This window comes from Castor canadensis, chromosome 6 (genome assembly GCF_047511655.1).
Source record: "Castor canadensis chromosome 6, mCasCan1.hap1v2, whole genome shotgun sequence".
Classification (NCBI taxonomy): domain Eukaryota; kingdom Metazoa; phylum Chordata; class Mammalia; order Rodentia; family Castoridae; genus Castor; species Castor canadensis.
The window spans coordinates 133,190,308-133,208,319 of record NC_133391.1 but is presented as its reverse complement, the minus strand read 5'-3'; the positions used below and the strand labels follow the sequence as shown (position 1 = coordinate 133,208,319).

The 18,012-nt window shown below is 41.3% G+C and overlaps 1 protein-coding gene across 2 annotated transcripts in view; it reads right to left on the bottom strand.

Moving 5' to 3' along the window:
- The window catches only part of LOC109696113 (chondroitin sulfate proteoglycan 4-like), an 86,813-nt gene that overhangs the window by 53,356 nt on the left and 15,445 nt on the right, over positions 1-18,012 (bottom strand). For both annotated transcript variants that reach the window (XM_074077500.1, XM_020178993.2), the window contains exons 2-5: positions 12,218-12,381; positions 7,849-11,409; positions 6,112-6,582; positions 33-209 (exon numbers count right to left, since the gene is read on the bottom strand). In XM_074077500.1, coding sequence (XP_073933601.1) covers positions 33-209; positions 6,112-6,582; positions 7,849-11,409; positions 12,218-12,244 — 4,236 coding nt within the window. In that variant the 5' untranslated portion in view covers positions 12,245-12,381. The remainder of the gene's footprint in view (positions 1-32; positions 210-6,111; positions 6,583-7,848; positions 11,410-12,217; positions 12,382-18,012) is intronic.

The window sequence follows — 18,012 nt, the reverse complement described above, 5'->3', positions numbered from 1 at the left end:
CTCACATTAAGTCAAAAGCATGAAGGACTTACCTGGAGGATTTTATTGGCTTTTATTACTGGAGCCTCATCATTTACAGACTCAATGGTCACAAAGAGAGTTTGGGGTACACTCTGTTTTCCAAGTTCTGAGCTGTTTGCAAAGATGGTGAAATTGTCCAGAAGCTCCTCACTATCATCATGAACATAGAAAATCAATTCATTTTCCACCTGCAATGACCAAAAACAAAACCACCAATTTGCTGAAATGCAGTTTAAAACTATGAATAAATTGCTATGAAAGAAATCTTAATTTTAAAAATCTCTCTAAAACACAGAAGCATGTCCTCATTCCATGAAGTTTGAGTCTGACAATAAGAGTGCAATTTGTGATGCATGGCATAGTTTTTCTGAAATGATATTGCATCTTAGAAATGAGCTTAGGAGGCACAGAGCAATTGAGCAATGTTATGTCCTGCTGAGAATGCTGGACTGGTGATCAGAAGACCTGAGTTCGAATGCCATTTCTAATACCAAAGTGTGTCAGGAGTGATATAGTCCAGACTTCCTACCAATGGAATGACACAAGCTTTACTTGCTTATTTAGAATGACTCATGTTTGAAATTGCTGGTTGCTTTGTTTGACAATTTAAACTATTAGATTTAGGCTCTGAAACTTCTCCCCTTTGAGACATCTGGACCAGGGCAACTGCTAAGTTCCCCCAATTTTCTCTTTTTGAGCTAAGAATGCATTGTCCCTTTAACTGTTCTTTGTGTATAAGGTCATACTTGCTACCTCCTAATCCTGCTCCTTTTTTCTGTGCATCTCTTAAGCGATGCAACTCATGAGCAATAAGGCATGTATCTCCTATGGACTATCATGAAATATGTTGAAAGAAGTCATTCTGTCAAGGCAGGTCTCCCTCACTGCAATAATCTAAACACAAATATTTTTTATCTGTGTTAGAGTTTATCTTTTTAATCTTAATTCTGAAATGATCATCCAGTGACTCTTAGATTTGTAATAGGCCAAACTTTGATCAGAATGCCTTTCATGTCTTTCAGACCCTGGTGGAAACACTAAAGAACCCAGGATGAAAAATCAGAGACGAAGAGAATTTTAAAACTAGAAGGGAACTTAGCTTCAGTAAATGTGACCCAAACACACCATGACAAAGAACTTCCAAACCCCAAAAGGAGTTGCTGAACTTCTGAAAAACTCTCTGGGTTTGTGTTTGTTTTGATAAAATATAGCCAAAAAGCTTAACAGTTCAACTCCGCCCATTCCTGTGGCATGCTTCCTTTGAGCAAAGTCTTTTGTTCTCTCAGAGGTGTTTCTAGCAAGAGTTGAAAAGTTTATTTAGGGTCTCAAGGGAAAGTGTGGGGCCATTCATACACAGGTGCTATAAGAATTTCTTTGGAGCTCATGGGCAGAGGAATTCCAGATCACAGACTTAAGCACAGGTTCCTAGAACATGCTGTTTTAAGTTATCTGAAAATAAACATGGATGCTGGAAGTGTGGCTCAAGTGGTAGAGCACTAGCCTAGCAAGCTGAGGCCCTGAGTTCAAATACCAGTAACAAAGAAAGAAACATTGAATGTGGCACTGAAAAGAAGATGGAAGATGGGAGAAGTTTTAACTTAAGCCACTTTAGGAACATAGTATTTAAATAGCAGTCATCTCCATGTCTTTTAGCTGGAGAAATACACTATTTCCTCAATGGAAGGACTCTTCCCAAATCACATGTCATTTAAAGGTGTTAATCTGAAGGCCAAAAAAGGCTATGTTGGAGATTTTTCCATTCCTAGTCTTCAAAATCTAGAAAAACATCTGCTGACTTGAATTAAAGGATACAACAAATTTGTAGAAAATTTTGTTAGTTTAAAAGTATTTGACCCCCATCATTAATCCTGCCAAGGGCACATTGTGTGGCTCAGATCCTGCCACCCCACCCCACCCCCATTGCTCTCCACCTCACTCCTCACTTAAGGTCAAAAGTGAAGTCTTGGGCCCTGGCCCACTTGACCTCATTAACCTTACCCACTATGCATGCACCTTCCATAGCTCCTCAGATGAGCCACACATGCTCCACACATGGAGACACTGCAGTTTCTTTTCCCTCTGTCTCAATACTCTTTCCCATATACACTCAGCTCACCCACCCATCACTCCTCCAAGTGTCTGCTCAAAAGCTACCTTCTCCACGGGCTTCCCTAATCACTCTATTAGAAATGGACCCTCAACTCATGAGCACAAATGCACACACCAATAAGGGCCTGAATTTCTCCTAATCTTCACTCAACACACTATTTATTTCACATATTTATTTGTTGTCTCTCCAACCTCCTTCATACCTCCACCTAGGGAAAAGCTCCTTCTCCAAACCATTAGTTTATAAGGATTCATGTCACTGTAAGAGAATGGAGAGCACAGGAGCTATATGGACAGAGACAGTGTGTAATCCCAGCTGTATGGAAGCAGAGATGGAAAGGACTGGGGTTGAAGCAAGGCCAGCTCAAGCAATAAGTCAAGCATGGCATAGGTAGGAGGATGGTGGTCCAAGGCCAGGCAAAACACAAGACCGTATCCTATTTGGGGGGGGGCGGGGGAAAGGAACCCTCTTACACTGTTGGCGGGAATGTAAACTAGTACAACCACTCTGGAAAAAAATTTGGAGGTTACTTAAAAAGCTAAACATTGATCTACCATTTGATCCAGTAATACCACTCTTGGGGATATACCCAAAAGACTGACACAGGTTACTCCAGAGGCACCTGCACACCCATGTTTATTGTAGCACTATTTACAATACCAAGTTATGGAAACAGCCAAGATGCCTCACTACTGACGAATGGATCAAGAAAATATGGTATCTATACACAATGGAATTTTATGCAGCCATGAAGAAGAACGAAATGTTATCATTCGCTGGTAAATGGATGGAATTGGAGAACATCATTCTGAGTGAGGTTAGCCTGGCCCAAAAGACCAAAAATCATATGTTCTCCCTCATATGCGGATATTAGATCAAGGGCAAACACAACAAGGGAATTGGACTATGAGCACATGATAAAAGCAAGAGCACACAAGGGAGGGGTGAGGATAGGTAAGACACCTAAAAATTAGCTAGCATTTGTTGCCCTTAATGCAGAGAAACTAAAGCAGATACTTTAAAAGCAACTGAGGCCAATAGGAAAAGGGGACCAGGAACTAGAGAAAAGGTGAGATCAAAAAGAATTAACCTAGAAGGTAACACACACGCACAGGAAATTAATGTGAGTCAACTCCCTGTATAGCTATCCTTATCTCAACCAGCAAAAACCCTTGTTCCTTCCTATTATGGCTTATACTCTCTCTACAACAAAATTAGAGATAAGGGCAAAATAGTTTCTGCCAGGTATTGAGGGGGACGGGGGAGAGAGGGAGGGGGCGGAGTGGGTGGTAAGGGAGGGGATGGGGGCAGGGGGGAGAAATGACCCAAGCATTGTATGCACATATGAATAATAAAACAATAAAAAAAAAGACCATATCCTAAAAATAACTAAAGCAATTTAAAACATGGGGAAGAGGGCTGGGTGCATGGTAGGGTACCTAGTATTCGGGAGAAAAGAAGGGAAGGAAGGAAGGGAGGAAGGGAAAGGGGGGAGGGAGGGAAAAAGAAGGCAAGGGAAGGGAAGGAAAAAAGAAAATGAAAGAGACAGTGTGAAGGGGTTATATGGAAAGCAGGAGTGTGTGACCTTGACTCACCAGGAACACATGTATCTCAACACACAAATGTCAACCAACCACTCTTAAATACACACTTCTTATGAAGCATAGCCAACAATTGAATTAGTCAAGAGAGGAACAAAATTCAGTGCTTGCTCTCTCACCTAGAGCACACAGGTGAAAAGAATCCAACTCAACTCACATCAGAGCAGGTGGTTATTGCAGGTGGTCTGACCAGCCTTTGCAAGGGAAACCATGACTAAGAGACCGCTGTACAAGGTCACTAAAGACTCACCCTCCCTGGCCAGGACGTGGAATGTCCTTACCAGCCCTCTGCATCCTTTCTTTCTCCATGGCTTCCTACTAGCACCTGGTTAAGTCTGGTCCCCAAGCAACCTCTGCCAGTTCTCTCCCTGTGGACCTCTCCTCAGCCCCCACATCTCGCTCGCTTTAAAGTCCCCATGCCCTTGGTCAGGCTACTCCCTTTGCTTACACTGCTTCTTTCTGGTTCCTTTTCTGTTAGCCCCTGTTCTTTCTCTCTCTCCTCAAAGTCTAGGTTAAACATTATTCCTTCCTGGTGGCTTCCTATGCTCTTCAAGTAAAGCCAAATGTGCCAGTACTGTGCTCCCACTGTGAAAGGAATGAGAGGTAAGAAGAGAGTACCGTACATTAAAGCTGATGTGCCTGATTTCTCCATGGCATCTTGAGAGCAAGGAATATGTTTTACTTATCATGGTAACTCCACATAGAAACTCAAACAGAATAGCCTTTTGTAAATGGATTAAAATAAACTGATGACTTGAAATTTTTTGTTTTTGTTGTTTGTTTCTTTGTGTTTGTTTGTTTGAGACAGGGTATTCTTATGTAGCCCAAACTGCCTGGAGCTCAAGACCCTCCTGCCTCAGCCTCCTGAGTGCTGGAATCATAGGCTTGCACCACCATGACTGACTAATGACTTAAAATTCTTAGAAGTAAAATGAAGCAGCATACAGACATACTTAGTTGACTAGACAAAGGCACACAAAGACTGAAGGAAGTTGTTAAAGGTTTCCAACCTGAAGAGCATGTATTGCTACATGTTTATGATGGAGGTTTGCAAGCTACTTTTCAAAATTGAAAAAGAAAGTAACAGAACTCATTCTGTTATTCATGATAAGAAAGTAAAGTCTAACAATTACACCATCCTATCCAAAGCAAAAAAACCTGATAGCAGCCGAGAGTTGACCTTGGTTCTTTTATGCTGACTAGCACCCAAATTGGCAGTTGTGACCAGCTCACTGACTGCAAAGGACTAGGCCACTCTGAACACCAATAGCCCTCTGTGGCACAGCATGGAATACACGCTCTATCAGCATCTGTTGCTTGAATGAGGGAACAAATGAAAGAAAACTCTACCAATGTTTAAATATCTGGGTGTTACTCTGAGACAGACAGTGACAATGTGGTGCTCATCTAGAATTGGGTAACCAGGGTAGTACAGTAAACTCATGATAATGAAAGCAAAAGTTGGGACTAGGGATGTATTATCTAAAGAAGAGAAAATTCAAGGGATTTTGATAACCTTTTTCTTTCAACTATTTAAAGATTTTCAAGAAGGGAAGTATGATTTATCCTGTGTGAGACCATAGCCAGAATCTAGAAGTTTCCAAGTAACAGATTTTAGCTCAACCTAAAGAACTAACAGTTGTGTGAGGTTAGCATGGCCCAAAAGACCAAAAATCATATGTTCTCCCTCATATGTGGACATTAGATCAAGGGCAAACACAACAAGGGGATTGGATTTTGGGCACATGATAAAAGTGAGAGCACACAAGGAAGGTATTAGGATAGGTAAGACACCCAAAAAACTAGATAGCATTTGTTGTCCTCAATGCAGAGAAACTAAACAGATACCTTAAAAGCAACTGAGGCCAATATAAGAAGGGGACCAGGAACTAGTCCAGGAACTAGATCAAGAAGAATTAACATAGGAGGTAACACACATGCACAGGAAATCAATGTGAGTCAACCCCCTGTATAGCTATCCTTACCTCAACTAGCAAAAACCCTTGTTCCTTCCTATTATAACAAAATTAGAAATAAGGGCAGAATAGTTTCTGCCAGGTAGTGAGGGGTAAGAGGGGGTAAGGGAAGAGTGGGGGGAAGGGAGGAGAAATGACCCAAACATTGTATGCACATATGAATAAAATAAAAATTAAAAAAATAGAAAAGGAAGACACATCTCAGAAATTAGTAAGTTCACCACCACTGAAGATACTGAAGCAACGTTTGGACACCCTCTGTACAGGGATGCTGTAGATGGGAAGTTGGACTAGACTACCTTCAAGGTCCTATCACCATCAAAACTCATGGGTCTAAATGGTATAGAGTCAACTTTTTTCCTCTGACACAACATACCCAAATATATTAACTGAGATTTATTACCTGTTTCCTGGTAAATTTCATTAGCTTTATTCTTGGGGAATTAGAACTTTCAACATATCCATGTTTTGGTGGTTCAAGAAGAACAAATTCACAGTCAAGTCCCTCAAAATATTTGCTTGGAATGTTGAGGTAATCTTCCAGAATTGCTCTAGAGCCACCTTCTTGAACTGTGAAATTCTGTACCTCCAGGGGAATCCACTTAGGGATGATATCTAAAAGAATTTCCACTCCACTCACAACTTGGGAGCCATTTGTCACATCTAGGAAGAAGCGATCCTGTCGTTGGTCAGGGGCTGTCTGCACATAAAGGACATTGCCCTCATCGACATCCTGTTGCATAAAACTCAAAGGAGACTTTTCATTTGCACCCACGCTGCTGCCTTCTGGTGTAGATTTCTGGAGGTATCCATGCATTGGTGGAGTTCTGACTATAAACACCGCCTCTGAAGGAATACTGTCTTCACTTCCAACCTGAGTTCACATTGCAACACACAGATACACAAAAAAATGTATTAGTAACTGTAAGGGCCAACAATTCAATGAGCCAAATTGTTTTTCATTAATGTCCACAAATGGCTTCAGTTAAAATCAGGGTTGATGCATTGCTTAAGCCTACGTCTGACCTGGTGCTCCTGCCAGCACATGTTGAATATCAGCCCTGGTCACAAAGAAAAGTAATGATTGACAACACATGAGTAGCTACAAACACAGTAACAAGGCATCAAACACAAAATGTCCTAAGTGAAAGAACAAAGCATAGAAATAACAGTTAAACCACTAAAATTGCAAAACCTTAGAGGAAATTTTTCCCGTTTTAACTAGCTCAGCATTTTCCATACATTTTTAATTTATTGATTCAGCAAAATCCATCTCCAAACTGTGATCGCAACTGATCTTCAGTCACCAGAGCATACATGCCCCCTTGTGGTGAAACTTAACATATTAACTCTGAAGTTCCAAAAAGAATTGAGAAAAGCTGGTGGGCCCTGTATTCCTTTAGTCATAACTTACTATTTAGTAAGCAGATTCTGATTTGAATTCATTGTTATTTGATTATTATTGGCTGCACTCAGTGAACTTGTTTACAGCCCTGAAGATAGATTCAGAAGAACCTACATTCATTGCCAATTGTCATCATCACAGCTTGCCCACTCTACACCCTACACAGGATTACCCTAAAAGGAACACCCTAATTCACAGGCCTGTGCCTACTGCAAGTTTCCAAGTAGGAGCCTGAAGAAACCAGGCGGCTCTGATCTCACCCCTGGTATTCCATTGGTTTAGGCCAGTTTTATCCATCAACTTCAAGAAACTAAACAAGGTCGCCTTCAGAACTAAGGAAATAAGCTGTAATACAGTACCCTCTATTTTAGGAATCCTTTTTATGTTTGATAAATCACTGCTTCATCATCATGTTACTCAGATCAAATGAAATACTGGCAGTGTTGCTATTAATAATGAACAAATAAAGACCTCTTAATCTGCCATAATTCTTACTTCCCTTCCTTATTCCCAGTTCACACTGCACACAAATGCACATGTGAACCCAGCTTTAAAACAAGGCTGAGAATTGCTCATACTCCATTTCCAACTGCAGGAAATCTTTTCTTCTCAATGGCATCTGTTTTAAAGTCACTCCTAATTCAAGGAGAGAACTCAATGCAAAAGATAACCTTCAGAAACAAACAAATGGAGTATTAGAGAGTAAGGATGCCCAAAACTTAGAATAACACCTACCTGGATCTTTCTTCTACTCAATTTTACTGGTTTTCCTTCTTCAACTATGAAAGTCTTGCTGTGCAGAACCTGGGGGTGATGCTGGTGACCTTCCAAGGACACTCGAATGTAGACCTCCACTTCTAAGGATACATCTTTAACTTGCACTGACAAGTTAAACATGTCAAAGTTGCCAATGCTGTCATGCCTATAAGTCACATGTCTTTGCTTTAGGTCATGCTGGGAAAATGCGTGGGACACAGAATTGTTCACCAGGACTCTGCCATGCTTTGGGGGCTTCACAATACGGAATTTGACCTCGAAGTCTGTTCGGACATCTTGGTTTGTGGTGATGCTCAGGTTGGCTGTTGTGAGGTAGCTATCTTTTCCTCTCTGTACAAGTAGCCCTGTATTATTGGCTATGTAGACATAGGGGTCTGACACACTGACCTCAAGAAGGGACGGTGTGTAATGGACACCATCTGTCACAAACAGCACAAAGCGGGCAGAGTCTGCACCCCAGTGCCTGAAGAGCACACGCCCTTCCTGCAGGTCTTGCTGCCTGAACTGGTAGAGCTTCTGAGTGGGGTCACTGGCTTGTACCAAATCCCCATTTGGGATGCCCCGTCTGATGTAGAGCAACTGCCCATCATCAAAATCTAAGTCAGGGTCATAGTAACAGAGATCTGCCAGGGTCAGTAAGCGCTGGCCACCCCGCACAACATGAAATACCTTATCTACCACACGCACCGGTCTCTCATCATTCTTCAACTCAACCGAAATGGTAACCTTGATTTCTGTAAACAAAGGCTCTGAGTCAAGATCCACTCCATCTTGGCTTGGACCTTTGGCAGAGGCCACAACAAAAAACTCATCCCACTGGGTCTCAGAGTCATCATGAATATACATGAGCCTTTCACCCTCTATGTCTTGATCCATGAATGTAGTGATGCTATCGTTACTTTGCAGAGAATCTGAAAAGCTAATCAATTTCAGCTTCCCATGTTGAGGACTCTTGGTGACTTTATATTGAAAAATCTGATTGTCCAAGGTTTGAACAAATAATTCTGATTTTGTAATTAATTTCCCCTCTCCTTCTTTTACAAGTAATTGTTTGTTTGTTAAAATAATGCGTGTCTTATCTGCCTTAAAGTTTATTCTGAAAGTATACTCTTTTGATTCTATGTGTTTTGCAATAATCAAAAACCTAAAAGTATCCTGTGAGTCTTCCCTTGGCCTCTCCTGAGGTTCATAACTTATCTTAGCGTCTGTAATATCTTTTTGGCTGAATATTGAGTTTTCTTTTAGAACTTTATTGCCAAGTAGCAATTTTCCTTTCTTAGGTGGGGTCAGTAACTTAAAATGTAGGTTCCTTTTGGCCATTTCCACACCCTTTGTTGCAGCCTGCAGGTGATCAGAACTCAACACTTGCTTGTTTCTGTTCTTGATTTCTAGAGGAACATTTTTCAGAAGTATAAACTTCAGCCATCGTATGGCCACAGGAAACACAAGCTCTTTGTTAACTTTTCCTTCTATGTTAACTATAAATTTAAAATGATCAGTAGCATTTTCCTGCTGCACTTCTTTGAATGTACTCTGGTACCGGACCTGACTGTGGTCAATGGAATGCTGAGAAAAGGTACTAACTTGTTTCCATTCTCCATTTGACCCCTGATGCTGAATCTGGCCAAATTGAGGTGGATGAGTGATATCATAGTGAATCTCCATCTCATGTCGTTCACCATTAACTTCCACAGACAAATTACTCTGAGTAATCAGAACGGTGCCGCCTTGTGGTACCACCACACCAGTTCTCTTGGCCACTTCAAAGTCCCAAGGAACAGCCATGATCCGCAACACCACAGTATTGCTAACCAGCTCACCATCACTTGCTCTCAGAACAATCCGAGAGTTTTGATGACCCCTGTGCACATAGAAAATATTGCCATCTCTTAAATTTGTGTGTGTAAAACCATTAATGGCTCTCCCAGGATCATTGCTATTTTCTAAAAACCCAGCATTTGAATTGAAGTTGCCAAGAACTGAGAAACTAAGACTCAAAGAATCTGTGTCTGGATCTGACACCTGTATTATATTTGGGGTCAGTCGTTTCTTAGAGTTCTCAAACAGGAGAAACAAGTTACCTCCCGGGAGTTTAAGGTGCGGGGCATCATTCACTGGAATGACATTAATGCTAAACACATATGGGACCTGTTCCTGCAGGTGTAATGGCATTTCCTTCTTGCTACTGGAACACACCAAAAATGTAAAATAATCCGTAGGTTCTTCTGAACCATCATGAACATACCACACTTTTCCTTGCCACAAATCTGCCATAGTGAAAGCCTCCATTTCTTGCTCAGGTGAAACAACCAATTGAAGGAATCCATGAATAGGCCTTTCCTCTATTTTAAATAGTACTTGAGAATAATTGATACTCAAATCTTTAAATTCCACATTCACTTTCATATGCTTTTGTTCCAGTAGGGCTCGTCCACCTTCTTGAACCTCCAAGTTATTCAAAACCAAAAAATAGCTACTTTCATCTGGAAGATAAGGCTTGACAGTCCCAGGGACTGCAGTAGGATGGGGCACTTCTAATGGAAGCAGGCTCGTCGCTGCTGGTAGGGAAGGATTTGCATTATCAATACTCTTAGTTTTGCACCCAGCAGAAATATCTTTGGAAACCAGAGCATCCCTTAATGCTCTCTTTTCTGAGTTGGCTTCCAAACCTCTCAAGCACCCTTTCAGAGAGATTCCATGAGCAAATTTCCCAGGCACAGAGGTAAGTCCTAACCTCTTCATTTCTTTCTGTGTTTGATCATCAACACCTCCCAGGAACAGGGGACCTTCAGACACAAATGGTTTGTTTTGCAAAGGTAACAATGTCCTTACCCTTTGTTTATCTACCATGAGGTCCAGATACCTTCCTGTGAATGTAAGTTGAATAACGTGCCATTTGTTGTCACTAACTAAGCTGAAAGAAGACAGCTGAGTTTTATTTTCACTCCTTCCTACATGAGCCTTCAGTAGACCTTCATGTATTTCCAAGGAAACAAAATCTCCTTCCCTACCTGACTGAAATAAAAGCAAGGCATATTGAGTTCCAGTTTGCAAAGAAAATCCCAGTACCCCTTCCCCTTGTGCTTTCCATTCTGGAAATGCGACATAGGATCTAGCGCTAAAGAAATTGATGGCTTCATCCTCCCCAGCAAAAAACTCATCACTGCATCCTAGTGACACTTCATAAACCTTCTTAAAACCAGGGTAAGATCTAAGGGACATAAGGATCTCCCTCTGGTTAAATACCACATGGTCCATACATCCACGGAAGTTGGAGATATTTCTATCTAGGTAAGGGACCTTGAGTCCCCCGTGGCCTCCTACATAGATTCCATGATGAAAGTTGAAATTATGCAACCCACCAGCCATTTGGCCAGTTGTCTCATAATGTTTGTCAATAATCAAGACAATATTATCTTTAGCATAGTGTAGTTCCACCAAATGCCAAATCAAATTGTCCACACGAAGTCTTTGCTCAGAAAGGAGAACTTGCTTATCTGTACCCCAACTCACTCTCAGCTGAAAGACAAAGAATCACAATTAATGAACCTCTTAAGGCACTCATCTCATAGTGTTTCTTTTTTTTTTTATTCATATGTGCATACAAGACTTGGGTCATTTCTCCCCCCTGCCTCCACCCCCTCCCTTACCACCCACTCCGCCCCCATCTCATAGTGTTTCATTAAGAAATCGTTCATCCCACCAAAACTCATGCTAAAGTGAATGCAGCAGTGTTAGTTGTTGGGACTTCCAAGAAATGATTAGATTGTTAAGAGGGATTAATGCTTTTTTCATGGGAGTGAGTTCTCTCTCTTGTGGAATTAGATTAGTGACTGCAAGAGTGGGTTATTATAAAGCAGGTTTGGTTTCTTCACCTCTCTCTCTCTCTTTCGCTCTCTCTTTTCCTCTCTCACCATGTGCTTCTACATGAAACCCTCATCGGAAGTAAAAAAGATGCCAGCATCATACTCTTAGACACCCAGAACTATGAGCCAAAACAAACCCCATTCCTCTGCAAATTACCCAGTCTTGGGTATTTTGATACAGAAACAGAAAATGAAGTGGGGGTAGAGGGGAAGAGGGTTAGATAGGAACACTCTTCCTACACTTATGGATTATATATTCAAGTCAGAAAATTTTAGAGTCAGGCTATTTAAGACATGTTAACAAAAATGGAGAAGAATCCTATCCTATACAAATGGCACATAACTTTTTTCTAGTGAGATAATAGTAATGAACATGTACAGCTATTTTTCTGTCACACTTTTTCCTTCTAGAAATTGAATGTTTATATATTTTAAGGATTTAAAAAAAAAAAAAAACATACCCGTAAGGTTCCTGATAGAAGTTCCATTATACAATAGTCATTTTTCCCAGCTGCAAGGAAAAGTAACCCCTGTGGCTTGCTGGTTTGAAATTTTAATTGAAGAGATAGCTCAGAGGAAACATCTATGGTGTTGAATGCCACATAACTTTCACCATAAAAAGATGCTATGGGAAAGAAAAGGTATAAGTTAGTAAATTTATTATACAATTGACTGTTTCACTTTATATTATCAACCCTTTCATAGACCATCCCTGCTGAAGAAAGCTGCATTGCCCAGAGCCACACTTGTTTCCTAGGGTAGTCCACAGGTCCAACATGGATGTGTAAAAGCTCAGTGTTCTCTCATCCAACTTAGGACAACTCTGAAGTGTCACCTAGACTTTACAACCCTCAGGTGGACAGCCAAGGCTTAAACTAGGACTGAACTGCAACCCAGCTTCTCCATCTAACCAAGTCTTCCTTCTTCTCTTCCACAGGGGTTGACTATAAGAGCTCTCTCTGATAAACCTCTTGTGCTAAGTTCTATCTCAGATTTGGCTTCCCCAGGAACCTAATAGGTATTGCAAGTAGCTTGAGAAAGCAGATGCCAGGATGGGATTTGGAACTGAACCACCCACTACTGAAATGGCTATTAAGACCCCAGCACTCAATATCCTTGATGAACATAGACTAGAAAATCCTCCATAAAATATTTGCAAACAGAACACATTAAAAATATCATATGTCATGATCAAGTAGGTTTCATCCCAGGGACACAAGGATGGTACAATATTTTCAAGTCAAATGTGGAAAGCAGACAGGTATATCAAACAAGCTGTGGGTGTGAGTTTGGCACAGCCCCAAACTGCAGAAGGGAGCAAGCATAGTTATGTCCAATAAATTGCATGCTTGAGTTGGCACAGCCTCAGCTGCAGAAGTGGGCAAGATGCAGCACAGCTGTTTTTACCCTTAATGTTTATGTTCAGAGAGAAGCTGCCACAGCTTCCTCCTGTTCCCGAGGATTACAATGTCATGCTCCTTCTCGCTGAGAACTGCCTCTCCACCTCATGTTGCCACTGTATATAACAAAACTCACTGGGGGTGAAGGGGGCTGGTGTGTCTCCATCCAAGCACTCAGCCTACCTGGCCACAGCTTTATGCATGTTTGATCTTCTGTCTGTTGTCTTTTTCTGCATGTCTCATCACCCTCAGTTAGGTTTATAGGACAAGCTCATGTGGGACATGAGAGCTGGAGCCCAAACAGGGACCTGAGAGTGAGGTGAGGCCTGGATGAGAACTATGGGAGAACTTGAAGCCTGAGATGAGGAGACACTCACTGAGAAACACACATGTAAGAGATAATAAGAAACAAGTAAGGTGTGGAGGGAGAGTGAATCGAATACAGCCAGGTATAAAAATATGGTACAGGATGAGTCTAAGGACCGAGAACTCTAGGCTTTAAAAAACTATGTTAAGAATCATAAGGTAGAAGAATTAAGAATTATAAGGTAGAGAAATTAAGAATTATAAGATAGAGAAATTAAGAATTATGAGGTAGAGAAATTAAGAATTATAAAGTAGAAAAATTAAGAATTAAGACTTAAAATTAAATGGTAGAAGAATTAAGCATTATACAGTAGAAGTGTAAGGTGGAAATTATATGATAGAATACAGTAGAAAAATTATAAGGTAGAAATTATATGGATAGAATATAGTAGAAGACTTCAGTAGAATGTAGAAGTAAAAGATTTCTGTCCCTAGCAGTGGAGCTGGGAAGTGGGACTCACCCCTGAAAGCAGTCATACAGAAGTGTGAGAGGCAGTGGAGACGCTGTGGGCAGTGGAGACGCTGAACCATCAGCCCCACCTTATGAGGATTTAATGTCAGATGAGGAGAGTCAGGAGGGCTCTCTGGCACGTCAAGCACAGGGAACCATGCACTTGGGGATCCCTCCATGGGCCAAGAATTTTCCCTCTCTTGCTAAGAGTCCCCTGCAGGCTGCCTTGCAGGCAGCTCGTAGTCAAGGAAAGGGTACAGCTGGTTTTAAATTTTACCTTATGCTTGAGACACCAGATCCTGCATGACCAGGTCACTGACTGGTGCCAATGGGCCAGGACCTGACTCCCCAAGCAATGTTGGAGGGGAGGAACAGGATTTGCAGAGCATGGGACCACTGCTGGGAACAGGTGGGCCCAAGAGGGACTGAGTCATGGCGGGCACCAGCACAGCCACAGCATCAGACCCACTTCCTAAAAGAGCTCAGCCCTCGCCAGGCCTGGCCCCATTCCACACTGCCACCACAGGAGCACTCTGGCAATTGCTGGTGCAAACCTGCCTCTATCCCTGTTTTGTGAGCCATTTGTGCTCACATTCTAATCTCCCCAGCCCATTTGCTGACAGTAATGTCTGGGCAGATAACCTAGTCTCTGGGCTTGCTTTGGGCTTGCCCACACAAACTGCCACACCCGTAGAAGCTGCCCAACTAAGTCATGCTTTCTACCACCAAAATGTTTCAGCCTTGCATAGGCAATTTATATCTATGCCTCTGCACACACTGGTGAGGCCACTAAGCATGTCTTCACTCATTATTTGGCTATGTGGGGTCGAGGGCATGTTTGTGTTTTTCCTGAAGATGCACAACACCAAATGTAGGTACCATCGCAGTCTGTCAAGCCTCATGGACTCCCTGGTCCCGAAGATGAGGAGGCCGAGACTGGAAGACTCGCCCTGGGACAGGGAGCCGCTAAGGCTGACTCCTCCACTGACCAGAGGGTGGCCAAGGAAACAGCCGCTGGCAAGACAGACATGGGACAGTGAGCCACCCACCTGGACATGGTGACAATGGTAACTGGTAGCCTGGGGTTGGCTGGGAATCCCACAGCCACACTGCTGGCGGCATTGGTCATAATCACAGTACAGGTGGGTGTTGTCCAGGGCGATTCACACTGGACTTTCATGCCCAGCCCGCCAATGGTGCATCCTATCACTTGGTAGAGCCGCCCTATATCTATCTTTACCAATGATACAGTGCACATGGGAGGTCATTCCTCAGGACATTTGGTGCCTCGATATAGTGACTATAGCTTCACGGGTAAATCTCATCTTATAGGCTCATGAAAATGAAGCAAAAGGTACTGTAGACTTATGGCTATTAAGACAACAAATATTGGCCATGCAAAAGGCTTGTGATAATGCTGTTTCTCCAGCTACTATTGCAAAAACTGTCCTGGATGAACTCAAGGGTTTCAATCCTTTAAGTTGCTAAAGCACTCCTTCTGGTATTGTTCACCTGTTTTCTTAGTTGGATGCCGCACAATGCAAAGACGACTCCTTGGATTAAGTTACAGGCTTCATCACAAACATTTAAGAAATTAAAAAAGGGGGAAATTAAAAGCGGACAGGTGTATCAAATAAGCTGTGGATTTGAGTTTGGCACAGCTCCAAACTGCAGAAGGGAGCAAGCATAGTTATGCCCAATAAATTGCATGAGCACAGCCTCAGCTGCAGAAACGGGCAAGATGCAATACAGCTGTTTTTTCCTTTAATGTTTATGTTCAGAGACAAGCTGTCACAGATTCCTCCTGTTCCCAAGGATTACAATGTCACATCCCCTCCCCCGAGAAATGCCTCTCCAACTCGTGTTGCCACCATATATAATAAACTCACTGGAGGTGGAGGGGGCTGGTGTGTCTCCATCCAAGCACCCAGCCTACCTGGCCCCAGCTTTATGCATGTTTGATCTTCTGTCTGTTGTCTTTTTCTGCATCTGCCATCACTCTTAGTTAGGTTTATAGGACAAGCTTGTGTGGGATGTGAGACAATACATAAATCACATCATCATATCAATAGATGCAGAAAAAGCCTTTGAAAAAATTCGACATCCTTTAATAATAAAAAGCTCTAAAGAAATTAGGAATAGAAGTCACATCCATCAACATTATAAAGGTTATATATGACAAACCTATAGCCAACATTATATTTAATGGAGAAAAACTGAAACCATTTTCTCTAAAATCAAGGCAAGAGTGTCCACTCTCTCCACTTGTATTCAACATAGTGCTGGCATTCCCAGCCAGAGCAATAATACAGGACAAAGAAATACAAGAGATTCAAATAGCAAAGGAAGAGATCAAATTGTCCCTATTTGCAGATGATATGATCCAATACCTGAAAGACCCTAAAAACTCTGAAAGCTCATAAACACTTTCTGCAAATGAACAGGATACAAAATCAATACACAAAAGTCAGTAGCAATTCTACATACAAACAATGAACAGTCCAAAAAAGAAATCAGGAAAACAATAATATTCACAAAAGCTTCAAAAAATTAAAATATCCAGGAATAAATTTAATGAAGAAGGTGACTGACCTATACAATGAAAGCTACAAATCACTAAAGAAAGAAATCAATGAAGCCATCAGAAGATGGAAGGACATCCCATGCTTATGGATCAGCAGAATCAGTATTGTGAAAATGTCTATACTACCGAAAGCAATCTGTATGTTCAATGCAATCCCTATCAAAATTCCAATGACATTCTTCACCGAGATAGAAAAGTCAATCTTAAAGTTCATGTGGAAGCAAAAAAGACCTCAAACAGCCAAAGCAATCCTGAGCCAAAAAAGCAACACTGGAGGTATCATAATACCTGACCTGAAACTATACTACAGAGCCACAGTAATAAAAAACAACATGGTAATGTCACAAAAACAGACATGAAGACCAATGGAATAGAATAAAAGACTCTACCTACACAACTACAGCCATCTGATTTTCAACAAAGATGCCCAAAATATGAATTGGAAAAAAAAGATAGCCTCTTCAACAAATAGTGCTGGGAAAACTGAATTTCCACCTGTAGAAGACTAAAACTAGATCCAGTCTCTCATCTTGTATAAGCATCAGTTCAAAGTGGATTAAAGATCTTAGTATAAGTTCTGAAACAGTGAAAAAATAGGGAACACACTGGGCCACGTAGGCATAGGTAAAAACTTCATGAATGGAGCTCCAATAGTTTGGCAATTGAGAGAAAGTATTGACAAATGGGACTACATAAAACTAAAAAGCTTCTACACAGCAAAGGAAATAGTCACCAGACTGAAGAAACAGAATAGAAGAAAATATTTGCCAGCTACACATCTGACAAGGGATTAATAACCGTAATATTCAGGGAGCTCAAAAATTAACCCCTCAAGGAATCAACAACCTACTGAATAAATAGGTAATGAACTGAACAGACAATTCTCAAAAGAAGTACAAATGCCAATAAACATATGAAGAAAATTTCAACATCCTTGGCCATAAAGGAAATGAAAACCAAAACTACACTGAGATTCTTCCCCATCCCAGTCAGAATGGCAATCATCAATAACACAAATAAGAACAAATGCTGGTGAGGATGTGGGGGGAAAGGAACATTTCTACACTATTGGTGAAAATGAAAATTAGTGCAACCTCCATGGAAAGCAATATGATGTCCCTCAAAAAACTAAAAATACAACTATCATATGATCCGACAATTCCACTCCTAGGCACATATCTAAAAGAATGTACTCCAGGATATGATAGAGACACCTGCACTCCCATGTTTACTGTAGCAATTTTTGCAACAGCCAAGCTTTGGAAGCAGTCTAGATGTGCCACAACTGATGAGTGGATTAAGAAAATGTGGAATATATACATAATGGAGTTTTATTCAGCCATGAAGAGGAATGAAATTATGTTGTTTGCAGGTAAATGGATGGAACTGAAGAACTTCATGTTAAGTGAAGTAAGCCAAGCTTATAAAATCAAAGGTCACGTTTTCTCTCATATG